The sequence below is a fragment of the Dunckerocampus dactyliophorus genome, chromosome 10 (assembly GCF_027744805.1).
Source record: "Dunckerocampus dactyliophorus isolate RoL2022-P2 chromosome 10, RoL_Ddac_1.1, whole genome shotgun sequence".
Classification (NCBI taxonomy): Eukaryota; Metazoa; Chordata; class Actinopteri; order Syngnathiformes; family Syngnathidae; genus Dunckerocampus; species Dunckerocampus dactyliophorus.
Genome location: NC_072828.1, coordinates 1,852,962 through 1,880,881, shown reverse-complemented (window position 1 = coordinate 1,880,881; position 27,920 = coordinate 1,852,962). Strand labels below are relative to the sequence as shown.

At 41.4% G+C, this 27,920-nt stretch overlaps 1 protein-coding gene across 7 annotated transcripts; it reads left to right on the top strand.

Moving 5' to 3' along the window:
* Positions 1–86: 86 nt before the first annotated feature.
* On the top strand, positions 87–27,920 carry haus5 (HAUS augmin-like complex, subunit 5). Of its 7 annotated transcripts, none has more exons than XM_054790249.1 (20): positions 93–185; positions 588–674; positions 753–815; positions 954–986; positions 6,515–6,539; positions 6,597–6,749; positions 6,829–6,988; positions 7,081–7,168; positions 10,504–10,595; positions 10,691–10,745; positions 11,981–12,105; positions 12,166–12,247; positions 12,331–12,485; positions 15,857–16,019; positions 16,086–16,166; positions 16,252–16,397; positions 18,317–18,413; positions 18,658–18,796; positions 18,915–19,047; positions 27,689–27,920. In XM_054790249.1, the coding sequence occupies exons 3-20, from the start codon at positions 780–782 to the stop codon at positions 27,786–27,788; spliced, it is 1,863 nt and encodes a 620-aa protein (XP_054646224.1). In that variant the 5' UTR covers positions 93–185; positions 588–674; positions 753–779; the 3' UTR covers positions 27,789–27,920. The 7 variants fall into 7 exon arrangements, with proteins under 7 accessions (XP_054646226.1, XP_054646224.1, XP_054646229.1 ...); XM_054790250.1 differs by having other exon boundaries at positions 112–185; positions 601–674; XM_054790251.1 differs by lacking the exon at positions 588–674 and having other exon boundaries at positions 87–185.

The following is a 27,920-nucleotide window of genomic DNA, read 5'->3' as shown; positions in this document are numbered from 1 at the left end:
ATATGAATAAAGAGGGGCACAAGAACCACCGCGATTACATACTCCGATACAGTAGGTGGCAGTATACATTTTTAAAGTCATGGTCGCAAGCCGCCATTAAACCAAAGAAAAAGAAGCTCGTCCGCTATGTCTACCTGGTTGTTGTTCGGCTGGTGACATTCGGGTACTGATACGTCACTTTGAAGGTATGTTTCTCGCTTGCAATAAGATGTTTATATTAGCTTCTAGTTACGTCTGCTAATAGTTAGTAATGCTAAATACAAAAGTGAGCAATTCGCCGTATGGAAGCTACGTCTTCTAGGTGTAGAGGGGTTAAAAGCTTGTGTGGGCGGGCCACTTTAGTGACGTGACCACAACGGAAACGTAGCCCGGAAGTGATGTGAACGGGCGGGATTTTGAAAGCTCAAGTTTTCCACAAATGAAAAGTGTTCGTTTTTTAATAGTGATGTATATTTTCGTGTAAAAGTACATGAGTATAAGCACTGCAGTCGACCGGTTCTTTGTCGGCGACTACGACAAAAAAGTCGATTGTTAGCTTGTTAGCTAGCTATCTGGCGGTATTTTATTGACATTCCAATGGCGGACAGAACTCTTGTGCAGGATTTGAAGCGTTGGGCGAGAGAAGAGTTCGGTCTTCCTCCAGAGAGCCTGCCGAATAACAGCTACTTCAACACGTCTGTATCACGATTTACAACTCCAACCACGGCATGTTGTCATAGCTGAATAACAGTCGTTGGTGGCTTTCTCCCCAGGCTGTGTGTCGGGACAGGAAAGTCAATATGGAAACACATCATTCATCACGTCTTCCACGAAAGGTTGGTCTTTCTCAACAAAATTTTGAATTTAATGCCAGCAACTGGAACAAGGACAGTGTTTTAGTATAAATATTGAATATACAGTATGTACTGTATATATTGTATGGTTTACAATTTCCTACGACCTGTCTTTTGTAGAAACGTGAGGATCATACGAGGAAATCTCCAGTGGTATCCTTTTGCCTCTGAATGTTTATGTCTATATTAATAACCCTAATTACAGGAAAAGTGCACTTTTTTTTTATTTTGCCCACAATCCTTATGTGGGACATGAACTCTAATATGTCTTTCTCTTTTCTGTTCATTCTAAAGATATAAAACAGGTAAAAAGTGGCAGGCAAACGTAATGGGACACACCCATTTCACCTAAAAAGGCTGCTATTAAAACACCTCCAAAAACCTCCAACAAGGTTTGATGGTTTTCTCTCCATGCTGTGGGCATGTAGTAACAGGTACATTCATGATAACGTGGAATACTTTTAGTATTTTGGAACGTCCTTCCTGGTTGCATTGATTTCACATAGCAGCGTAGAAAGGAACGCTAACTAGCGTCAAAAACACAGCAGCAGTGGCGGCAGCTCCAATATGTAGCATTACTTTTTGCTAGTGGCCTGAGGTGTTGTGAATGAGTGTGTGGTGACGCTAGTCGCTAGCCGGCTAGTACCTAGCTGGTGTGCTGTAGCGAGGTGTCACTTGGCCGATGGCGGGATGGATACAGTAGTAGGGGTGGAACAATTCATTCACTACATTGATTCATTGATTTATATTCCCACGATTCAACTACATCGATCTGGGTTCTCAAGTTTCCATTCAGGGCGACACATATATCGATCTAACGTCGTTGGAAAAGATAATCTGTCAATACTAGGAAATGAAGCATCAAATTTAAGCACAGCAGGCTTCATACGAATGTGCTTTTTTTTTTAAAGCACTTTTAATGATAAAGATTAAAGATTAAACGTTACAGACTGCTTGTCGGTGACGTCATTGTCCTTCGGGTATGTGGATCCATGGGAGTTGCAGTTGACCTGTGAAATACAGTTGATTCGCTGCTTCTTTTGGTCAGTTCATTCACTTCATTCAGCATTCATATTTAACTCGTCTGGCCTTATTTGAAACTCCTTTTAAGTGACATTTATGGGGATAGTGTGCAAAGTAATGATGTTTTGTACGCCTCTGGACGGTAGTTTACGGTCCAGTGGCAGTGACGCTTAGTTACGTCATCATCCAGCGCGTCGTGTCCATGTCAAAATACGTGGGAATGTTACAAATACAATCCCCGTATTTTAGCAATGCGAAAATCTAACACTGTGTGCGTGCGCTTGTCCTTTTTAAAAATGTAATTTTTTCATATATCGCGTGGATTTTCATACATACACAGAAAAGTTAAGTCCAACTTTAAGCCTTTCAAACTCATGGGCCGGAGCTTCAGGACAAGATAAAAGGTATGTAGGCTATAAATTCACTTTAATATCTATCTGCAGATGAAATGTCATTAAAATCTGATGGTGCGAAATATGTACATTTTTCCCCCGGAACTACTGTGTACATGCAATTAGCAGTGTGGCGTGGAAACCAATACAGCTCTTACTACTCTTGATTTTGATGATCAAAAATGTAAATGGCTACAATGTTGACGTTTAAAAATTGTCCCAGCCTAAGTTCTGATATATTTTGTAGTAGGGTTGTACTTGCCAAGGTCCTTGGGTGGATCACAGCTTTTGGCACTGCAGTATTTCCCACTATGAAATGTGCTCTAACTTCTTTAATACTTGGGGTAGAGAAATGAATGAGGTATCAGATTAAAGTTCAACTCGTGTTTCATCAGACAGAATTAATCACAGACTTGATTTTACGTATTTCAAAATGTTGTAACATTCCCAACATATGTGGGCTGCAAAACGTCTGTCAGTGTATTCTTGCTAGTTGTTCTGTAGTGATGGAAATTTCGTCTCTTTTTAGAGAGCCGGTTCTTTTGGGCTCGGCTCAATTAAAAGAGTCGACTCTTTCGACTCCCAAGTGGCTCCTCAGATTTTTGTGGTGGTCTTAAATTAATTTACCACATTACGTGGGTATTGGGTAAAATGAATTATGAATGTAAAAAATACATGATATCAAATGTTTGTTATTTAAACCTCAATGAACAGCTACAAAAATGTATAATACTATAATGTGAAATTATAAAATGCAAAAACAAAGACCCATCTCAATAGACAAATTAGGTAAAAATACAGTAGGTCAAGTCTCTTCATGCAAACTTCTTCACAAACAAATCTGCTTTAAGAGCGCCACAGTGTTTAACCCCGCCCTTGTCCCTGCTCAGTGCGGGCAAAGCGCCGCCGCCGCAAAACTTCATCAATGACATTCACCTTTAACAGGAAATAAAAGACAAGGACAAAACTAGTCGTGCTCCCAACCGGCTCCTGTCATTCATTTTAAAGAGCCGGCTCCTACAGCCGCCCCCCCCCCAAAAAAAAAAATCTCCCGCTTCCATTGGCCGTACAGGTGAGAATGTTTCAACACCTGATTGAAGACACCGTACCACAGTGGTCCCCAACCTTTTTTGACCCATGGACCGGCTTGTGTTCCCACGGGGGGGGGTGCGTACCTTAAAGCGATCTAATATATCTTATTTATTATGTATTGTATAAAACTAAGACATGAATAACATCAAATTAAAAGCACAAAATGAATACCGACCCACCATCCACCAGTTCAAGTTCCAGCCAAGTGTTTCCAGAGAGATGATGACATGGCTGTTTGACGTGTGTGGTAAAAGGCAGTGTGCTAGCATGAATTAACTTGAGACAAATGTGCACATTAGCACTCAATAAGTCATCAAAACTTACCTTTGTGCATTCCCACATAGTATCAGCATTTGACACCAAATATGAGGTGAAAGAAAAATGGTAAAAATAGAGCAGCAGTAGAGAGAAAGTTAGCATACGCACAATGGACGTGCGTCAAGTGAGACGGATGTAACAGAGAGAATCCGGCCACTTTTCAAAATAAAACATAAAAAAACCCTGAAATAATGGAAATAATTTTTTCTTTCTGTGCGGCCCGGTACCAAATGACCCACGGACCGGTACCGGGCCGCAGCACGGGAGTTGGGGACCACTGTCGTACCACATTCATTTGCATAATGTCCCTCATTGGGACTATTTAAAGTAAATCATTCATCATTGCAAGCTATACCACCCTCTTTTCATCCCGATTTTCTATTGCATTTTAACTCATTTTTTGTACTCATTGATCACTTATGCTTAAGTATGCCAGCATTATTAATCGTTAATACCCGATTCCCTTACATAAAAACAATGGGAATCTAGGAAACATCAACTGCACTGTCCAGTACCCAGGTATTTATTTCACAGTCACACTGGTTGAATTTTTGGCTCAAAAGTTACTGAATCCATTTAAAGTTACCGAATCGTTTCGGACGGTATCGTTCTAAATGAAGCAAAATCTTTCTTGAATCGTATCGGCAAACACGAAGCGTAATCCGAATCGAATGGTTATTAAAACCAATCGTCACACCCCCATTGATCGATATATCGACACTTTATTCATCTCCAAGAGAAATTCCCATTTCCAGCAGCGCTGCAAAAATGTCATCATAAACTTAATCACTTCAAAATAACAACCAAGGCAAGACAGGACAGATAATAAAAGTAAGAAAGTAGAATAAGAATAAATACTGTACATACGGAACCGATCACTTTGAATTTGTAGTCTTGTGTTTTTATTGCTCCCCCTCTGTTGGGGAGGAATGATCTGCTCAGTCTTTCAGTGGAGCAGGACAGTGATAGTAATCTGCCACTGAAAGTGCTACCTAGGTGGAATAGGTTTGTCCCATTACGTGCATTCTTAGGGGCTACCCACATGGAAATGTTTTCAGGTCAAAAGGGCAAAGTATTTTATGGTTTCAGCCTCTCATCCACATGGGAACGGTGTTGTGGGTGCCCTGAAATGTTTTTTTTTGTTTTTTTTTGTAAATGGCTTACACAGTGGGGAAAATCTGAACACGCCGGCTTATCGTTGCCGTGCAGACAGCTCCACACGGGAACCATGACGTCACTGACCCACCGCCTCCTTTTTGTCGTCACAGGACCAGGAGTGAGCTTGGACGACAAGCCAACATAATATCTGAATATTTCGACAGACATGACTCACCGCTGTCGACATTCTCCCGAGTTTTGTTGTTTATATACAGTGTTCCCTCGTTTATGGCGGGGGATAGGGTTCCAAAATAGCCCGCGATAAGTGAAATCCGGCGAAGTAGCATTTTCTCACATTTCTCTCTTGTTCAATCACTCTCAAAGTTACAATTTTGTTTGAGTTGTAATGACCGACCTACTAGGTTGGACACAAGAAATGATTATGTGACTCACGCGTATTTCACTCCTCTGATGGTGCCTCTTTGTCCTGGCGCCGTTTGGCTGTAGTGTTTTTGCTTGTGTATGCAATTCCTGTCTAACTTATCTGACTGCTGTGTGTTTCACACAGTGAAACGATCTCTATATACACTGAAGCTAACCTAAGCTTCCATTAAAACATTGCAGATAATGTAAAATACAATACAACGTTGGAGTTAATTCAAATTCACACTGAAGCAATGCAGCATTATGTGTTATGTTCAATACATGGATAACTGATCCTCATGCGCAGAACACCGCTCTATCACCGCTAAACCAACGTTCGCTACCGTTAAATCAAGGCTAAAGCAACGCTGGCTTCAGCGGTGCACCGCTAGGACAACGCCCGTGTTTTCTATTTTTTTTTCCCATTTTGTGCCCGGTGACGAGCGTTGTCGAAATTCGGCCCCCTCTTCCTACCATTCAAGGGACGCTACAGCAAAGTTCAGGCGGTGTGACCGGGCTTGTGGTACGAGTGATTTCCCGCTGAGGCGTTGTCTGATATTATTTTTTTAGTCCGAGTCTAGTCACAGACCTGTCATCGTGTATAAACCGCACCCCGATTTTTTGCTTCTTACCGGTGGAAAAAAGGTGCTGTTTATACACCGTGATTTATGGTAGCTTCTTCTGTTTCTTCTATTGTTTACAGTATTGGCGGGTAGCTCACTCAGTCACCTGTTCCCGTCTGGATGCAGCTATTTACTAATCCGGCGAAGTGTGGATAAGACTTTTTTGCAGCCCGCCGGAAAAGAAATCCCAAGAATGTTCCGGTGTGGACAGGGCCTAATTTGGGTCTTTTTTTTAGCAGTTTTTATGTCTTTAGAACACACAGAAAAAAGAAAGTTGTGTATTCATGCATCACATAAGGATAGTGGATTATGGGCAAATTGACAAAAAAAAAACCGTTCTTTGTAGTGGCAGCCTGACAAACTTTCATTTTTGCTCGGTGAACTTGCAGCATTTCTCTCATGCAGCTGTTTTGGGGATTTGTGTGAGCTTTTGTCATTTGCAGCATATTTTTTTTGTATTTGTTTTTGATCCTGCAACATTGAAGTGATTGCAGTGATTTTTTTTTCTTGCCCCGAACGGTCAGTTCTGTGTTTGGAAGGTTTGGACGCTACATGTTTGCCCCTGTCGGCCACTGTAATTCTTTCTTTCTGCCATCAAATACCAATTAAACCCATGGTTCTCCAAGTATGGGGTCAGGCACAGTGCTTGAGAGGAAAACAAATATAGGCTAGGGAGACTGGCTTGAGTTTTCTCTTTGACGTTATCATAAAGGTACAAAGTGGTTCAAGACAAAGAGGTAGGCCACAAACAGGTTCATTCATTTTCATCTCATAGTGACCAACTCAGCCTTCAGTTTTTTGTGTGTGTGCTCAGATGAAGCAGACCGAGAGCCAGAGTGTGGCTGCTCAGAAGAGCAAGCTTCAGGGGAAGATAGAGCAGGTTAGGTCCGAGATCAGTCACCTGGACTCTGAAATCAGAGCGACTGAGGAACAGATGGCCAGCCAAGGTCTCAATACATTAGATAGTGATTATGGGCTGTTGCTCTGGACAAACAGAAGGCCAAAAGTTGTTATCCTCTTCCACAGAGCAGTCCATCACCTCTACTTGGGCTCAGGTGGAGGACAGCCAGCGCAGGAAGTTGCTCCTCCAGGCTTTCAGGCAGAGCTGCGTCTCGGGTCGCATGTTGCTGTCGAGTGACATTCAAGCGCTCAGCGGGTACTGCCAAACTCTGGAGCAGATGGCCAGGTCAGGGAGAACAGTCCCAAGTGGAACCATGTGCACTCACATAAGCACTTCCTTTTTGAGCCTTTAAGAGTTTTCATTTGTGCACGTTGCAGGAAAGCAGAGGTTGAAGTGCTGTTTGAGAATCACGTTTGTGATGGGGACACCCTCAACTCCAAAGCTGCCGTAGAAGCACAAGTCCTGGTAAGTCTAAGCAATAAATACCTGTACATACACTGCACCATTGAATGACATCCTATACAAAAGTTGTATCAAACATTTGCCATTTGGAGAGGTATTCATTTAACGTTACAGAACAATCGATCCTTGTTTTATGGTGTTTCGTGCCTGTGACACACTCCCATAAATGATTAACTCATTCATTCCCAGCCGTTTTTCAAAATTTATCTCCTTCAGTAGCGTCCGTTTTAGACCATTTTGACTGATCTTTCAAGGCACACAGAATATTGTGTTCTATGGTTATATAAACATGGAACCTACCAAAAGAAAGATTGGACTTCTGTCTTTCATCAGGAAAAGAAAGTTTGTTTCCACCTTTTTCCATTCGTTAGTAATCAACAGTAAAACATAGGTAAGTTTCAGGAAATATCAGTTCCCCACTAAAAAAGGAGAAAACCAGCTTTTTGTGAAAAGATACATTTCAAGCATAACTTTCACTTGCTTTTGTGACAGCTCGAATATCTAACCAACAATACCACAACATAAAAACAAGGTTGTTTTACATCAAAATAACAATTTATTTACAAATACAACACTATCAACCATTTACAATTTTCACATTTGGAACTAAACTGTGTGTGTGCATGGTTGTGCGTGCATTCAAATCTATACAATGCGTAACCTTCTGTACGCTACACTCCTCCACGTTCTCTCACTTCCTCCTTGCTGTTGAGCGCGTTAATACATGTAAAAGATCCATGCCGAGCTCTTATCAAATGCACTGCCACCTTGTGGCTGTTTTATAGCTTAAAACTGCATGAAAAGTGGCCTCTTGTATTGTACACTTGCATCATCCTCTCTTTTTTTCCTTTCGTGCAAAAAAAACATAGAGGACATATAAATAGCAAGCCTTCGGGTTTCAAAAAACGGATAAATACGTCTTTGGCATTGAATGAGATAATAGGGTACAAAAAGAAAAAGAACTATCTTTGTATGACTGTATGTCTTGCATGTGTTCTGTGTACAGGGGGGTGTCACAAGAACTCTCGAGATATCTCATTCAGAAGAAAAGTCTTGCGACAATAAATAATTAACTTAATCACACATTAAATGAAAATGAACCTGATCATTTCGCCGACCTCCATATCTTGCCACATGCATGTGTGTCTGTTTTCCTCGTCTCTCACCTCCAAACAGACAGGAAGAGGGTTTACTCTGTGCACTGGTTTCAGCACCTAGGCTGTGTTTACACTGCAGGTAAATGCCCATGTTTTTGCTTATATATGGCCTGTATCTGATTTATTTTTTTCATGTCAGTGTGAACAGTACAATTCAGATTTTTTTCAAATGCGACTCAGGCCTCATTTGAGTGTACATATAAGTCAGACATGTATCTGATGCTACTGCAGTATGAACGGTCAGGTGGCATATATCCGACATATATGTCATGGAAAGGCGTGGTTTATTGTGCAAGACTTGGATAAAGGTACTCAGAGGTGCAGGCAAAAGTTCTTCTCACCCCAAAATTATTTTAAAAATGTATTAGTGAAGCAGCTCTCGTCAGTGTCTCTCCACTCCTGCCTCAGACAGCCACCCTCACGCTCCTTGGAGCACACGTGGCAGCAAGTTGTTTACGAACTGCCCTCTTTCTTCTTAATCTCCCACATGGAATCATTTGTTTGGGAAAACACTGAATCTCATTGCACAAAATCTTTTAAATTGTCACAAATGATATATTATATTAGCTTGGCTATATTGTAAATCACCCCACTACCTTAATATACTTCAGGGTTTCAAAGAAATCAGTAAATTACTATGTCTTCATTCTTTATGCTATGATTCGACATACTGTACATTGCTTTTTAAAATGTAACAGACACATTAGGTGTATTTCCACAATGTATCGCCGATACCAGTCAGAATTTTACCAGTATCGGATCAGAAATTAAATCAGTGGCTATCTACACATGACTAGAGCACACACCGCAGCGATCTTTTCCTTCCTTAAACACACAAAAATGCTTGTGATGTCGTGCTTTTGCACATGCAAGTCACTTTCCGGGCACTTTGCGTTAACAAGTCGCATTTTTTTATTTATTTTTTGCTAATGTTAAAGACCACATAAAAAAATTGTATTTAAACAAATCTGAATTGGGCTTCACCCTGCAGTGTGAACATAGCAATAGCGGCTTCATAGAACAACAGCATTCCATGGAACAATAGTGTGAGACCTTCTGTCTGTCATATAGTCGCTTTGTCTCTGGGGTGGAGGCGGGATGCTAGCATACACACACACACACACACACACACACACACACACACAGTGCAAGGTAATGTACAAGAAATTAGGAGAGAAAAGATGATTGCAAAGCCAAATACCACAGCCCCTGTATGGGAATATTAATCATGAGCAAAGTAAGCCCATCAACACGAATGAGCCAGTATGCACAATTTGTTGAAATTAATGTTAAAATCTCATCTTGCTCTTGTGGACCCAATCTCATGCGTTGTCTCACCTCGTAAGGTGGATGTCTCGTGACACCCCTAGTGTACAGTCAGTGACTTAGGTGTCAGTCCCCACTAGGCCTGTCACGATAACAAATGACCATAATTGTCCGACAAATTATTACTCATAAACGATGTTATTGTATTAAGTCTCTTAATAAAATTGCACTTGAATAAATAATGAACTTTGGGTATTATTCCTTAACAGGGAGGCTTAACATGTAGCGAACGACCCTATGAGTGCGCATCATTTTGCTTTCCCGACGCCTCAGTAAGTGTTGGCTGTCGGGATGAAGGCTCCACTGCACCGCGAGCGGCATCCCCTCCCCCACCCCCACCGCAGTGTGTTTGCGGTATTCCTCTTCTTTTTGTCGCCGCTACTTTCTAACAAATGCGTCATATCATCTGTGTTCATGGGCTCACCTTGTTCATTCTGGCCTTCATTCATATTCGCGTTCGCTTGCTTGTTACTCCTCACGACGCTAACTTGCAGCACTCTGTGTGTACACTCGCCAGGAGCCCCGCCTCCACCCACTGGGCCAAAGAGGCTGAATGACTGACAGGAGGGTTCACTCACTTTGTTAATTCTGCTATAGAACCAGCGTGCCCAGGTGTTGAGAGATGCAGCTTGTTTGGTAGGGAAAGAGGAGGAAAACAAACACCAGGCTGTTAGTTTGTATTTATCGTGGCATGGTAGTTTGTATTTATCGTGGCATGGTGAATTATCGTCCTGTTGGATCTCATCACAGTTGTGCAACTGTACCTAATGTTAACATCTGGCATTCAATCTGATGGAAACTAAGCTTACATGAACCTGGCAACCTATGAACTAATGAAATGATGTTTTTCGTCAGCGTAAAGTGAGAGAGCTCTGTAACGACAGGGTCCACTTCTATCAGTCCTTGCAAGAGAGCGTATTGAAAACGGGGGACTCTGGAGCCACACGGTAGGAGCCGCAATTTATATATTAAAAAAAAAACATAACAAAACATTTTCAACTGCTTTTTACTGCATTGTTCATTTGCTTTTCTCCTGCCACAGTACGACGAGTGAGCAGAGGACAGCAGTGTTTGAGTACTGGTTAAGTGCTGTGGAGGTTGGTAGTTCTCAAACAAAATCTTAGTGTTCTTATTCATGTCTCATCTTTTCAATCAATATACTACCCCTCCTTATACTACTCCTTCAACTGCCATGTGCATTCTTAGCGGCCTCTTTTCACCTGTTTTTATATCTTTAGAACGCACAGAAAGAGAAATTGTGGTTGATGGGCAAAATTGCCCAGAAAGTGCTCTTTTCCTTTAAGCCAGGGGTAGGAAACCTACAGCTGGAGAGCCAGTTGTGGTCCTTTGGATGACCGCTTCTGGCACTCAGACATTTCTTAACATGATGAAATTAGGGCTGTCAATCGATGAAAATATTTAATTGCAATTAATCACATTTTGTCCATCATTAACTCAATCGCAATTAATCGGCGATAGAGTAGTAGGGATGTAAAAAAATCTCTTTGTGGTAAACGCTTGCATACGCATCTAGTTACATGAGTTAAGATATGGAAAAAAATATATATATATTTTAAAAACGGAAAGATTCTACAGTGTACAAACGATCCGATTTTGATTCGATATGATTCAACGATTACATTTGTGGATGTAAACAATAATCTTGCATTCTAAAATAAAGAAGTCAACTGTATCAAAGTGTCATTCTTCCCGTATTTTCCACTGTGTAAAAGATCACATCATATCCACCAAGCATGCTGTAAGGCAGGGGTCCCCAACCACCGGGCTGTGGGAAACGTTCAATTGCACTGATAAAAAAAAAACCCACACAAATTAAAAACAAAATTATTTGTAAATAACTACCGGTACATCCTTTTTTGTAAAGGAATACACAATTTGGAAATATGGGCCATTGTTGTCTTCAAAAATATGTATATAGTTAGAAATCTCACAGTTTTTGCATGTTTAATGTGAGCGGTGACTTGTTTCACTTTGTTCAGTGGTCTTTGAACGCACCATTTAACTTTGCAATGCATCGTCTCCCTCGATGTGCAGATAAGACTACTTTACTCTAGTTTTCTGGAGGTTTTTTCACTTCATATTTGGTCCCAAATGCTGATACTATGTGGGAATGCATAACGGTAAGATTTTCTAGGTCAGACACCAAAACTTATTACTGAATAATGTGATAACCTACCGTTGATGTCAAGAAGTAAACTTCCCTCCTTTGATCAAATAGTCCGGACTTGTTGAGTTGTGGGACATAAACAGGTTGGCAGCATAAGCGGGTTCCACTGTACTGTACTACTGTTCCTTCTTGTCATGTGTTTAGAACCTGTTGGGTGCTCATCCTCCAAACCACATCCTCTCTGCATTGCAACATTTGGCTTCCAGAGAGCAGAAGGAGTTTGAGGAGAAAGCGACTGCGGATGTCACACAGGACATGACAGCTCTTGGGTAGGCTCAACAAGACGGATGTTTTCAAACGGAAGAGCGTCTTTGATGATTTCATTGTAGGTTTCGTCATGAAAGTGATCATCTGCTGGACATCTCAGGAGAAGAAGAAAACGACTTGCCGTGCATTAACACCCTCTTGCAGGTCCTGCCTACGAACACGCACATTTACGATCTGAATCACAAGGTGTGAGAGATGATCAGACGTGTATGTATGTATGATTCCAGGCTGCGTGGCAGAAAGTGGAGGAGAGTCTAATTGAGTTATCTCAGACTCGCTCCAGAGTCCAGCAACTCCAGCACCAGCTGCTGGCTCGTAGGAAGGAGGCTGAACAGGAGTTGTCTGGATTAGGTGATGATCTCCACAGTGACTCTTTGGTGCTGTAAGTCCACTCTGCATCAAACCCAAAACAAGTCCAGAGATTTCTGCACGCTTGTATCAGAGTAAAGCCTAGGTCACAACCGGACATGCGATTTGTGGTGTTCCCCAAATAGTTTTTTGTTCGTTGACAACATAGTTGTGGTGACCATGAAGATGTAAGATCACCGTGCACCCTCTCTCTCTCCCCTCCTCTTCCCGATCTGAGACCGATATTTTGTGTAAATACACCAAATATGTGCCTGGTAAATGTTAAAAATGTGCGTACAGTGTTTCAAATCATAGCATAAAGAATACAAGACATCGTAGAAATGTATTGATTTATTTTAAAGTATATTGAGGTAGCGGGGTGATTTACAATATAACCAAGCTAATATACAACAACAGAAAAAAACAAAAGGCAAAATGATATACAGTATCTCAAGTAGGGAAAAGTTAATGCAAGGTTCCTTTAAGGGCCCTGGCAGTTATCAGCATAGTTATTTGTATCTACTGTCGCTGTGAGTTGAGTTGTCACGGAGTACGTCGCCTGTCAGAGAGAAGCGAGAAGTTACTGGAGCACTGCTGGGTTTTTTTTTATTGTCATGTATACAGTGGTAACCTCGGCATATGAGTGTCCCAACTAACGAGCTTTTCTTAAGTGCGAGCCCTTTCTCTGCTGATTTTTTTTGCTTTGAACTGCGAGCGAAAATGTGGGTTACGAGTTGCTATTTAATGGCCAGCATAGCCGAGGACAGCTATTTTTTTTAAATTAATGTTAAAATCTCGTCTTGCTCTTGTGGACCCAAGATTGTGTACCGAACAAATATACCGTACACATTAGCTCTCAATAAGCTCATCAAATCGTACTTTCATGCATTCCCACATAGTATCAGCATGTAGGAGCAAATATGAGGTGAAAGAAAAAGGGTCAAAATACAGTCAAACCTGTCTTAGCGGCCACCTTTATAGAACAGCCACCTGCCTATAGCAGCAACTGAAAAATCCCCCGCAGCAAATTTACATGTTATAGACCCCGTGTATAGCAGTCACCTGTCTAACGCGGCCAGCGGCCACCCATTTTGTCTCCCTTGGTCAATATCTGACTGCATATAGCGGCCAAATTACCAACTCAAGCAGAAGCTTCATGCACGAAAAAGTTTTGTTTTTCAATCAATGAAGCCGTCGTGTGTAGACTTTAATTACTGAGTCCTAGCTCAGTCACAATCATTCACAAGATCCACACAAACTGTCAGTTGTTCCACATAAAAAAGCCGTCTTCTTTTGAGCTTGCTATTTCCTGGTCAAACATGTAACTTTAAGAGCATTTGCACCAAAACATTACCGCAAAGTAGGCTGGGAACAGGACGTGCTCCCAGCGACGCTACAATAAAAAAAAAACATACGCTAGCATGCATGCGGCAGCGGGAGCAAAACTGAGTTCAGTTGTACTTAATTGAAGTATTTTAGAATGTACTCACGTTATTTTTCATCAATCCTCATCCACAAATCCATCAAAGTCCTCATCTTCTGTATTCGACACAAAAAAAGCTGTCTTCTTTTCCGTTCGCTACTAGTCTGTTAACTTGTCAGTGTTATTCAGCTCCGAAGCAAAGAAGGAAACTTCTGTTGCTTCTGCCAACTTTATTTATTGAACGCGGCTACCAGACAGCAGCTCAGAACACACACACATCTCTCAGCATCGTCTCTCCTTCCTGCTTGCCCACAAGGCAAAGGTTAAACAAGCCCCACTACATAGCTGTCCAGCCAATGCCTGTAAGAAATGACACCGTTTATTTCCTGGTGTGCACTGGTCAATACTGTTGTTGTGGGGAAGGAGAGACTCACGTCGCCGATGCACTTTAATGGCTTTATTAACAGCGGAGAACACTGCAGGACTTTACATCCACGCCAACATAAACACACTTCCCAACTCTCTCCAAACTCACAGCTAGCACTGAGCCTAGCTCTCCTGCTCGGGACGCCCACCGTCACTTCCCGTCACTTCCTGATGAACTAAAGCTGTAATGACACTCTGCTGTATAAAAAGTAAAATATTAAAAACAAGCGTAAGACATTACTAGCACAGCTTTGTTCTGTGGGTGGTGGATATATTCTATCAGTTATTATTAAGCCTATAGCTTCCTTTTAGTAAGTAAAAACCTTGGCTATGATTGCACTACATTGTCATGTAGACCTACAAAGTACACTTGGAAGAACAAGAGGTGAATAAATGTATTGCAACTGATGTGAAACTGATGAGGGGTAGGATTAAATAAGCTTTGCTTCTTCCTACTCCTTTTTGGACATGCAAAATTGTGAATTGTACTATGTGATGTGCTACTGTTTGACTCATGCATGTTCAGGATTAAAACCATGAACCATGATAATAACAAGCCTAGTAGTGCTGTACAACTTTTATCCGCAGTCCGCAGTGCCCTCTACTGGTCAACATTATTATTATTTTTTTTTTCCCCCTTTTTTCTTTTTTTTCCTCTACTGGTCAACATTTACACTGGATGCCAACCTGTCTATAGAGGCCACCTGTCTATAGCGGCCACTTTTACAGACTCCCTCTAGTGGCCGCTATTGACAAGTTTGACTGTACAGTATAGTAGTCTATCTGTGCGTCATGGGACAAGAAGGTGAGTTCAAGGACCATCAAACAATGTGGGACAAATCGCTGCTCACATTAAACATGCAAAAACTGTGCCATTTCTAACTATATTATTTTTGGAATAAAGTAAAGGCCCATATTTCCAAAATTGATATGCCTTTACATAAAATTTTATGTAGTTGTATCCAATCGTTTTCCGTAAAGAGATTTACATCCTTACTTATTATTGATAAAAACATTTCTATCTACAATTAAGTATGATCAATTATGAGTTAACTGTGGACAAAATGCGATTGATCGCGATTAAATATTTTACTTGATTGACAGCCCTAATCTGAAGTATCAAAAGTATCAATAGTTTGATTTGAGAATCGACTTCAAAGCATGAAAAGCTGGTATGGGAAGTATCGATATTTCACTACCGACCCGCACATCACCGTACGTGAGAGTACATCAACGCACGACCGATTTACCGGTGCTCGACACGCAAGTGGAAAGAAAAAGGTTGGTCAATGAAATAATTTAGTCGTGACGAAGACAACAATTGGCATCCAGAAACCAGAGAGTTGGCGGCTGGAACCGTGCTTCCTCCATCCCAGTCACTGCTGTTACGTCCTTGGGGGAGTTGCTTCGCCCACACTGGTGTAGGAATGTGAATGCAGGAGGAGGGAGCGCATGCTGCTCGTTGCAGTAACTGCTGCTCACACCAACGTGGTTTAACTTTTGTTAACTGACCGCCCCTATATCTCATTTACGTTTAGTTTACTCGTTGTTGTTAGGTCATCTTTGGATCTGGAGCTCCAGTGTGTGATGAAGGCTGCAGCCAGGGATCATATCAGAGACGGGTGCATGCAGCTTGACCAGCACGCCAGAAGCCACCAGGAGGCGCTGCGGAATCTTCACAGCCAGTGGCAGAGCGTTGTGGACTTCAGACAGCTAGTGGTGAGGCTCAGCTGTGAGTTTTGGCCTTGTGGATATCTCTGCGCTCATGGACTTGTGTCTTGTCAGCTCCTCAGACAGGATCACATAAGAAGTCTGATTAAGGGGAACTCTTCAGCTAAGACTGACTTGATCCGGAGGCACAAAGAGGTGCGTGTGTATCTTCTCCTTGCACATTTCCAAATAATTATATCAATACACAACCTTTCTGCATGGTTCTTTTTTTCTTTTATAGCTACAGGACTTTTTGGACGGCAAGATGGTACCGCAGTTCAATGACATCACCAATACTGCCGCAAATCTAAGGAACTCGATCTCCAAGGAGGTCAAGCAGATGGGCACCGTTTCCCTTCATGCTCTGGACAGGAGGGCCGTAGATGGGTAAAAGCCTGTTCGTACATCACACCCACCTTCACTTCTTTGTCAAGCACCTACAATATTACCCTGGCCGTCACATGTGTGTTTTGCGTATGTAGTCGGGGCCCTATGGAATACGTTTTTTTCCAAATCTGTTAATTTTTTTTTCAATTTTTGTTTTTTTACCTTTTCCACTTATTTTACCAGCATAGAGTGTGTGCTTTTTGGATTAGTGAATAAAATGTCTGTTAATTAAATGGAAAAATTCTTCCATTTATTGATGCAATACATCATTGGACAATCTTGCCCAGTACTTCAGACGTTTAGCAAACTTTTCTAATGGGACGTAATGCCAGAGCTTAAGGAAGACGTAGTCACCGATGCAATTCCAGTTGTAATGTTTTATATTTTTAATGACACCCTTATTTTGTTTAGACAGGATGTGGCACTCTTATTTTGAAGGCCAAAAGTGTGTGTTGAAAATGTCTATTGACGGTTAAAATGAGCTGGGAGCAAGAACACACGTGCCTCTCGTCTTATTTCACTCAAAACTTGCACAACGTCAGCGGGCATCGTAAAACACTGGCTTACATTAACAATTGTTAAAAGTGTAACCAAACTCACAAAGACGGAGTAGCGCACACACAGCCCCTAAACTAATTAACCCAGCTAGCTTCCATACACGCTCCGTAAGAGGAGGTTTTCCACCAACTTTTGCCAGTGTTTCAGGCCACCATATCAGTTCATATCGTTTAGCTCCTGTTTATGGTGACATTCCCTTTTTTTTTTTTTTTTTTTTTTACCGTTCGACTAATCGATTATCGTAACAGTCCTACCCAGGCTTTATGACTGTGTTTACACCGCATTGCCTTTTACCCCTTGTTCATGTAAGCCAGCGTTTTACGATGCCTGCTGACGTGCGAGTTTTCAGTGAAATAAGGACGAGAGGCACGTTTATTCTTGCTCCCAGCTTGTCTTCACCATCAATAGACATTCTCAACACTCTCCACACACTCCCGGCCTTCACAATAAGAGCACCACATCCTGTCAAACTGCATCCATCCATCCTCATTAGGGCCGCGGGGTTATGCTGGAGCCTATCTCAGCTGACTTCGGGCAACAGGTGGGGTACACCCAGGACTGGTCGCCAGGTTAGGGCACATAAAGACAAACAACCATTCACACTCACATTCATACCTATGGACAATTTAGAGTCACCAAATAACTGAACATGCATGTTTTTGGAATGTGGGAGGAAACCGGAGTACCCATGCACGCAAACTCCACACAGAAATGCCCAACGGTGATTCAAACCCAGGTCTTCCCGATCTCCTGACTGTGTGGCCAACATGCTAACCACTAGACCACCGTGCGACCATAAAAAATATCTTTCGTGACAATTGGAATTGCATCGGTGACTACGTCTTCCTGAACCATAAGCACGGGCATTGCAATTTGTAACAATGTTTGTAGTGGCTGACATCCATCAGAAAGGTTAGCCAAGCTACATCCGCTTTTGAATTGCTCGGCAAAATTGTCTAATGATGTTATTGCATCAAGGAAGTGTAAATGTCTGCATGACACACAATGTCAACTTCGGAGTATTTCCGGGTTATTTCTCCTTTTTTTTTGTCAATATTCAGACAATAAACGGAAGTTACACTGACTCAAAATCAGACATATTGTGATTTTTAAGTGCTATTTTTGCTAAAAGAGAGTCCATTTTACCATTCTATTTTCATTGGGGTTTTTTGTCTTAAATACTCTTGACAAATGAAGGTTTATTGTTTTTGATACGGTGTACTTGCGTTATTATGCCATATGTTATCATTACATTCTTGAAAAAATGCTCTCAAAATAATGTCAACAATATTATCGATTATCGGCAATAATTAGTACCACAAAGCCAAACAGTCATATTGTCTTCATGTTTGTGGCCTCAGAATGCAAAGAATTCCGGCATCATGGTTGTCCATCCATCGCCTGCAGTCGCCGACCTTCAGCAGCCTGTGTCGGCACACGGCGTTCCCTCTCTACAGGGTGAGGCGCATAACACTTCCATCTGTTGTGACCGACGTGTTGTGTTCTCGCACGCGGTGCGCCATGAGTTTGACTCGTGAGTCAGCAGCATGACTCAAAAAAGATGGTTTGTTCTGATTCTGAAATGCAATCTCTTTTATTGACTGTGGTGCATCAGCTGATTTATGTTTGTTGCCATGAACGCACACAATAAATTCACATGTCCATGAAAATCAATGTTACCGCTCTGACTTTGACCCCTAAGGCTCCGGAGGAGTTGTGGTCCAAGGCGCGCGACGACCAGCTGGAGTTGCGTTTCCTCCGTCAGCTCCTCCAACATCACTCCGCCACATTGCGGAAATCCAAGGAGGGGGCTGTGCTACTGCTTGCATCCGATCATAAGGGTAATACTGTGTTTGGAATGTACAACAACACTTTTTGACTTCATTATAGTGATGGGTTTTTTTTTTTTTTCATTTTATTCTTTTTGTTTTTTTTTTTTAATTCATTTTATTTTTGAAGTCCTGCTATCCAGAGTCAAAGAGGAAGATGAAAAGCTGCTGCAGTCTTTGGTCCCACGAGTCCGAGGCCTCACCCGCAGATGCGCACAAGGCATTTCTTACGGAGAGCAAGTCAAAACTGCCATATCTCACTGGTGAGACACTGCTAAAGCAAGACACTAATGCATACTCTGCTGTAAAACGCAACATTCATATATATATATGTATATATAGTCGGCAGGGGCGTGTTTAAGCATGTGGGGGCCCAAGGCAAACCCAGCCATTGCGGCCCTCCACGTCCTTGTACTGCACCGACAAAAGTTTTTCTTTTGAAATTTTTAATTTCTGTTTTTCCAAACGTTGAGTATGAAACTTTCATGGGGGGAGATTACCATTCCAACCAATAGTTTTACTCAGTGTTTTTTAAGAAAGAGTTAAAAAAAAAAAAAAATCACACTGCAACGTAATAGGTAGATAACAGACAAGACACTACCAACCAATAATGCAGAATAACCGACAACTATGTGAGCTCTAAACATGTAACTCAGTGGCTGTTTACAACAACAGTACAGCAAAGCACGCTGGGAAAGAGGAAGTACTGCATGCGTAGACACCGCCATATTGGATGTGGCAAGGCTGCGCTGTAAGTGAATACAAGAAAATGTGCTTACTTTCATAAAGCGCCTTTCTACAAAGACATGTAAATTAATGCCTCTTGTTTACACATTCACACACACACTAATATACTTGGGAAAGAGTTAGGCACCAAAAACAATGTATTTGATCTTCTCAGATGGCTAAGATAAGAACTTTATGGATCCATCACAGTAGTAGTGTGTGTGTGTGTGTATATATGTATATGTGTGTGTGTATATATGTGTGTGTGTGTGTGTGTGTGTGTATATATATATATATATGTGTGTGTGTGTGTGTATATAATATATATGTGTGTGTGTGTGTGTGTGTGTGTGTGAGTGTGAGTGTGAGTGTATGTGTGTATATGTATATATGTACAGTCAAACTTGTCTATAGCGGCCACTAGAGGGAAGTCTGCAAAAGTGGCCGCTATAGACAGGTTGGCGTCCAGTTTGAATGTTGACCAGTAGAGGGGGAAAAAAAAGGGATTTTTTTAAAAATAATAATGTTGACCAGTAGAGGGCACTGTGGGACTGCGGACAAAAGTTGTACAGCACTACTAGGCTTGTTATTATCATGGTTCATGGTTTTAATCCTGAACATGCATATGAGTCAAACAGTAGCACATCACATAGTATAATTCACAATTTTGCATGTCCAAAAAGGAGTAGGAAGAAACAAAGCTTATTTAATCCTACCCCTCATCAGTTGCAATACATTTATTCACCTCTTGTTCTTCCAAGTGTACTTTGTAGGTCTACATGACAATGTAGTGCAATCATAGCCAAGGTTTTTACTTACTAAAAGGAAGCTATAGGCTTAATAATAACTGATAGAATATATCCACCACCCACAGAACAAAGCTGTGCTAGTAATGTCTTACGCTTGTTTTTAATATTTGACTTTTCATACGGCAGAGTGTCATTACAGCTTTAGTTCATCGAGAAGTGACGGTGGGCGTCCCGAGCAGGAGAGCTAGGCTCAGTGCTAGCTGTGAGTTTGGAGAGAGTTGGGAAGTGTGTTTATGTTGGCGTGAATGTAAAGTCCTGCAGTGTTCTCCGCTATTAATAAAGCCATTAAAGTGCATCGGCGACGTGAGTCTCTCCTTCCCCACAACAAGCGGCATTACAGTATTGACCAGTGCACACCAGGAAATAAACGGTGTCATTTCTTACAGGCATTGGCTGGACAGCTATGTAGTGGGGCTTGTTTAACCTTTGCCTTGTGGGCAAGCAGGAAGGAGAGACGATGCTGAGAGATGTGTGTGTGTTCTGAGCTGCTGTCTGGTGGCCGCGTTCAATAAATAAAGTTGGCAGAAGCAACAGGAGAAGTTTCCTTCTTTGCTTCGGAGCTGAATAACACTGACAAGTTAACAGACTAGTAGCGAACAGAAAAGGAGACTGCTTTTTTTGTGTTGAATACAGAAGATGAGGACTTTGATGGATTTGTGGATGAGGATTGATGAAAAATAACGTGAGTACATTCTAAAATACTTCAATTAAGTACAACCGAACACAGTTTTGCTCCCACTGCCGCATGCATGCTAGCGTATGTTTTTTTAATTTATTGTAGCATCGCTGGGAGCACGTCCTGTTCCCAGCCTACTTTGCGGTAATGTTTTGGTGCAAATGCTCTTAAAGTTACATGTTTGACCAGGAAATAGCAAGCTCAAAAGAAGACGGCTTTTTATGTGGAACAACTGACAGTTTGTGTGGATCTTGTGAATGATTGTGACTGAGCTAGGACTCAGTAATTAAAGTCTACACACGACGGCTTCATTGATTGAAAAACGAAACTTTTTCGTGCATGAAGCTTCTACTTGAGTCGGTAATTTGGCCGCTATATGCGGTCAGATATTGACCAAGGGAGACAAAATGGCTGGCCGCGTTGGACAGGTTACTGTTATACACAGGGTCTATAAAATGTAAATTTGCTGCGACTGTCAAAACGAGTTACACTGCTTGATAAACACAAAATTTGTAACTCACTCGACGAAAAAATAATTTCAACGTGCATAAAGATCTTCTCCAATATATATATATATAAATGAAAAAATCGTACCTTAGACTTGACAATGGTTGTTAAACCGCCGATTGCTCTTCAAATTGAATGATGCTGCTTGATGCTGCCGAGGTTGTGACTGAACGTACATTACGCTAACACAAAATGGTGGACACGGTGAAACATTCCCCTGCTGAACGCGTATTTGGCGAATAACCGGCGGAAGGATACAAGTTTTGTTTGGCCCAAGAAGGCACTTTTTATTTTCTAATTCAATATTAACTAGCAATACGCAATTTACGCTGTGAGCTCGTAGTGTACGTACATTACTGGCCTGATGCGAAATTTAGGTGTGTTAGACTTTTGTTCAAATAATCTTATTTTACTCTTTTATACACAAAAAATCATTTTAGTTGCAAAGTTGAGTAATTATTTCATGAATATATGCCATTGTAATCATCATGGGGTTGTTTTTCCATGGAATTATGGTCTTCAAAATTATCATCGGCAGGCGGACACGAAGGTTATGTACTTTTCACTAATGATTACACGACAGTTATTTTTCTTTTGCACTGAGAATATTTGAATAAAACACATTAGAAACCAATTTCAGACATCATTCTTTAATTCTAAGTAGAAATCATGACGAAATTATCAGAGAAAATATTGTTAATTTCACAACAAAAGTAGACATGCTTTACATGTAACATTTCAATGTCCAAATAAAGACACTTTTTTACAACATAGCCGTGCTAGTGCAAAATAAAAACATCAACAGGTTTAATTTATGGTTTGGTAAGCTTCCTCACTCTATAAACATTAGAGTGATGGGGATAGTACACATTGTTAGAACAACAATTTCAAATACTACTCAAGTGAAGTTGAAGACAGCAAACGGTACCCTTGATCTGAGCCATGCACATATAATTATACTGTTACATGTTGACCAGTAGAAGGCACTCTGGGACTGCGGATAAAAGTTGTAAAGCACTACTAGGTTAATAAACCGCTGTTAATAAAGCAATTAAAGTGCATCGGCTACGTGAGTCTCTCCTTCCCCACAACAAGGGGCATTACAGTATTGACCAGTGCATATTGTTTCACACCAGGGAATAAACGGTGTCACTGTCTGCAACAAGCTCCAAAGAAGACGGCTTTTTTGTATGTGGAACAACTGACAGTTTGTGTGGATCTTGTGAATGATTATGACTGAGCTAGGACTCAGTAATTAAAGACTACACACGACGGCTTCATTGCTTAAAAAACGAAACTTTTTCGTGCATGAAGCTTTATTATTATCTTCTCAGAGATGGGTGGAGTAGCCAACAAAACAACTGTACCCATTTAAGAGTATTGTTACTTTACAACAATTTTACTCAAGAAAAAGACGTGATATCGGTATCTGTTGATATCGGACTTGGAAATTGAGTCGGACAATATCAACATATGGGTTTTCGGCAAAAAAGCTTTATTATATAAAGCCAATATCGGATATCGCTAGTTGCTAGTTATATTGCCGTCTTTATTTGCCCCCGCCCCCCATTTATTTTAAATACTAATGTTAGATAAAGTCCTTCAAATCCTCCTGAGGGGTTATTATTACCAAACAAGTGAATCTTCTCAGTGCTTTTATTGTAATTGAAAAGAACATTAAGCAACATTTAATATAGTTTACTGCTTTAATAATCGCATCTTTGGTGAAAAGCGTCACTCTCAGCTTCATCCTAAAACTACTGCATTCTCCTGGCTGGCTACCTTTGGTAGTTTTGATGAAATCTGTTTGTTTTCCTGTTGCCTTTTTCTCCTCCCCGCTTCACTGGGGCAACTCCTCAGCAGTTTTATCCAAACCGTTCCAACATGTTTGTTTTGCTCCTGATTTCATGATAGATGACACATTTTGATGTAGTTTTAAGCACGTGAAGTGCGACTAAAACAGTAACATGTACTTTAGGTTGAAGAAAAAACATCAAAAACCACTTTTTATGAGACGTTTGGGGGGGGGGGCCCAGGCACTTGCCTGTGTTTGCCTAATGGTAAGTCCGCCCCTGGGGACGGGAAGTATAACTTTCGGCGTTGTAGTGGAATGTGCCTAAACGCGGATGAAAGGGTGAGGAGGCGTTTGGCGCTCAAGTAGCCATCCAGGCATGCACAGCATCTTCAAAAGCTCTGTGGAGTGTGCCTAAACACAGTGCTAAGGAGTAGCCAGAGATAGAAAACCCTCTTTGGTTGTGAACTCATTCAATACCAAATATTTATACATTTTAATACACCTGAATGACCGATCCCAAAGACGTATTTATGCATTTTTTAAGTTTTTATGTGCAAGAGTCGACTGCAAACTAAAAGATCACTTTTCGAGCAGTTTTAAGCCATAAAAATGGCCACAAGGTGGCAGAAGTGCATTTGATAAGAGCTTGACTCTTTTGCATGTTAAAAACACACTCAACAGCAAGGAGGAAGTGGGAGAGCGTGGAGGAGTGTAGCGTGCAGAAGGTTACGCATTGTCGGAACATTTTAACACACGTGTGAAAATGGTAAATAGTTCATGGTGTTATACAGTGTTCCCTTGTTTATTGCGGGGGAAAGGTTCCCAAAATAGCCCGCAATAAGTGAAATCTGCAAAGTAGCTGACTTTTGTTTACCATGATTATATATGTTTTAAGGCTGCAAAACCCCTCACAATGCACTTTATACACAGACAGGCATTAGCATTTCTCTCTTGTTTAAACATTCTCAAAGTTCAAGCTTTGTTTGAATTTTAGTGATCAGCTGTAGCGTTTTTGTGTCCTTGTCAAAACATATTGCTTCTGCCGTCATCCTACTCTTTGAACCGAAGATTCATTTAGCTGGTTAGCTGCTTCTTCTTCTATGGTTTGTTGGCGGTTAGCAAGCAGCTCACACAGTTAGCTAGTTTGCTCGTCACCATTGACCAAAACAGGAAACTGCACAAATGAGTGATTGACTGTAGACCATTGTCAACCAGGCCGCAGAACACAATGGGTGGGTTCTCCCTTAGCCAATAAGGACTGTTGTGGCTCTACATTTAGCCGGATATTGTCTACTGTGGGTTCCTCATATGCTGGTACAGGCACATAAACACATACTGAGACAAGGTGGAGCTGCACACGTCTTCAACATGAGTATACCACACCCTCTACTGGTAGCAGTAGCCAATACAATAACAGACACATACAACAGAGCGCCGGTAGATTGCTCTAATACACCACAAGGACGCACAACACAATGCGCGTTCATACACTGTCAGAAAACAAACAAAAAAACATGCAAATTGCACTTTTAAAAAAAAGCAGTGAAACAGCGAATTTGCAAAAGGTGAACCATAATATATATGTTTTTTGTGTTGTTTATGTTGGTATAGTTAAGGTATTTGAGCAAAAAATATTTGTGTCAAAGTGAAAGTTATGCTAGAAATGTATCTTTTCACAAAAAGCTGCGATTCTCCCTTTTGTAGACAGGAACTGATATTTTCAAGATTCAAGAGAGTTTTATTGTCATGTGCACGGTAAAACAGCAGTTATACTATGCAATGAAAATCTTATTCTGTTCATTCTCCCAAGAAAAGAAAGAAAACACAAGAAAGAATAAGAACGTCAGAAACATAAACATATATACCAATAAATTAAGCAACAACAACAGAAGAGACATTAATACAAATAAATAAATAAATTTAAACAAATAAGTGCTATGAGTGCGTGCGTGTGTTGCGTGCGGCGTGTGTGAGTGCTTCGTTGAGAAGCCTGATGGCCTGTGGGTAAAAGCTGTTTGCCAGCCTTGTGGTCCTGGACTTCAAACTCCTGTAGCGTCTGCCTGACGGTAGGAGTGTGAATAATGAGTGTTGTGGATGTGTGCTGTCCTTGATGAGGTTGTGTGTTCTTCGTAGGACTCTAGTTTTATAAATGTCTTGCAGTGAGGGGAGGGCTGCCCCAACAATGTTCTGTGAGGTCTTGATCACCCGCTGGAGTGCCTTCCTATCACGTGTTGTACAGTTACCGTACCAAACAGTGATGGAGGCGGTAAGGACACTTTCCATAGTGCATCTGTAGAAGCAACTCAGGATTGTGGTGGACATGCCAAATTTCCTCAGTCTTCTCAGGAAGTACAGTCTCTTTTGGGACTTCTTCATAATTTGTTGGGTGTTGTGAGACCAGGTGAGGTCCTCGCTGATGTGTGTGCCAAGGAACTTGAAGGTTTTCACCCTCTCCACCTCAGTCTCATCAATAAACAGGGGTCTATACGGCTCCTTTTCCCTTGTTCTTGGGTCAATGATCATCTCTTTAGTCTTATCTGTATTGAGAAGGAGATTGTTATCACGACACCAAGCTATGAGGTCCGCCACCTCTCTTCTGTAAGATGTTTCAACACCACCAGTGATCAGTCCGATGACTGTAGTGTCATCCACAAATTTAATGATGCTGGTGTTGTTCTGGGAGGCCACGCAATCGTAGGTGAAGAGCGTGTAGAGGAGCGGACTCAGAACACACCCCTGTGGGGTCCAAGTGCTCACAATTCTTGAGCTGGATGTGCGATTGTGGACTCTGACTGACTGGGGCCTGCCTGTTAGAAAGTTAAACACCCAGTTACAGAGGGAGGGTGACAGGCCAAGTGTGAGGAGCTTATCTGTGAATTTGTGGGGGCTGACTGTATTAAAAGCAGAGCTATAGTCTATAAATAGCATTGTGACATATGTGTCCTGGCCCTGTAGGTGAGAAAGGGCTGTGTGGATGGCAGTGTTGACTGCATCATCCGTGGACCGGTTCTGGCGATATGCAAACTGTAGAGGGTCCACAGTGGCCGGGATGCTCTTTTTCATGTGGGTCATGACTATTCTTTCAAAGCACTTCATGACAATAGGAGTGAGTACTATAGGGTGTGAGTGCTGAAACTTACCTACCGTATGTTCTACTGCAGATTACTAAAGAACGGACAAAGGTAGAAAGAAACTTTTTTTTTCTGATGAAAGATGGGAGTGTAATGTTTCTTTTGGTAGGTTCCATGTTTATATAACCATACAACACAATATTCTGTGTGCCTTGAAAGATCAGTCAAAATGGTCTAAAATGGCCGCTACTGAAGGGGTCGTCTTTTGAAAAATGGCTGGGATTTAATGAGTTAATACCTCTTGTTGTCTCTTCGCTTCCGTTGCTTTTTCTGTATGCTACATATACTAGTATATTTTTACCGACCAGCAGTTTGCATTTTTAATTTTTTTTAGGTTTCATTTTAACAACCAGTAAAACTGTGTCCATGAAAGCTAAGTAGTCTCATGTTTTTACACAATGTACCCAACCACGACCTTTAAAAGCGACTGCTAACGTGGTTAGGGTGTACTGTTACACCCCAAATTTGAGTCTCTTCTTCGTCGGAGGATGGACATTACTGACTTCCTACTTTTACGAAATGCGGTATAACAATTGTTAATCACTTCAGTTCATACTGTCTCGTTTTCAGCATAAAAAAATATAATGCAATAATTTGGGGTGCACGATAATGGCTGATATCAGGGAATTGTGATATCATACTGATAATTCCAATAACATTAAAAATAGCTCCGATAACGGAACGATGCAATGAAGCAACATTACCCGTACTGCCTGTGACGTTAAACAGCCAGAGCTCACTTGAAAACAGACATTCGCTTTCTGAGGAAGGATGTTGTACCAAATACTCCGGGATGAGGGGGGGGAAAAAAACACAGAGCGCACAGAAAACCTCATCAGCCAGCGCTGCAGCGTTTGAAAAGTGCAAAAGGTTTGCCAGAAACCTCCATGGCGTCACACGGGCTGCTCGGAGTGTGTGTCCGAATAGAGTGCACCTCGCCGGGCCACAACAGGTGGCTCCTCCCCTCTATACTCTGGTTCTCCTGATAGTAGTGATGTGGTCGTAGTAATGTCATCATATTTGATTAGGACTAATCAACAAATGCTAATTTGTTACGGTCCTTCTTACCTCCAGGTTTCAGATTCGTATGACATCATATCCTGTTACTTTGATGTTTAGTTAATACGAAGCTAAATACTGACGGATAATAGCCAAGAATGTCAAAATAAGACTCATGTTGTTGTCCATCAGCATCCACAGCCCACTGTCTTATTGTCTTGTCACACATGAACTTGTTTTTGTGTGTGCGCGTTCCTACAGGTGGGATCAACCAGCACAGCACGTCCTACCTGAGGTCTGCCATGGAGGACTGACTTTTCAACAGTGGCTTCAGAGGTGGAAACTAGCTGCCAAAGCCTAAATACATGAGACTCTCCTAGCATTGTCATGTGACAAGACTTCCAAGACCTTTCCAAAATCAATTTTTCTTCATGTCTTGTTGCTGTTTAACTGTGCTGTGTATGTTTACTAATAAATACATTCTGTGATCTGG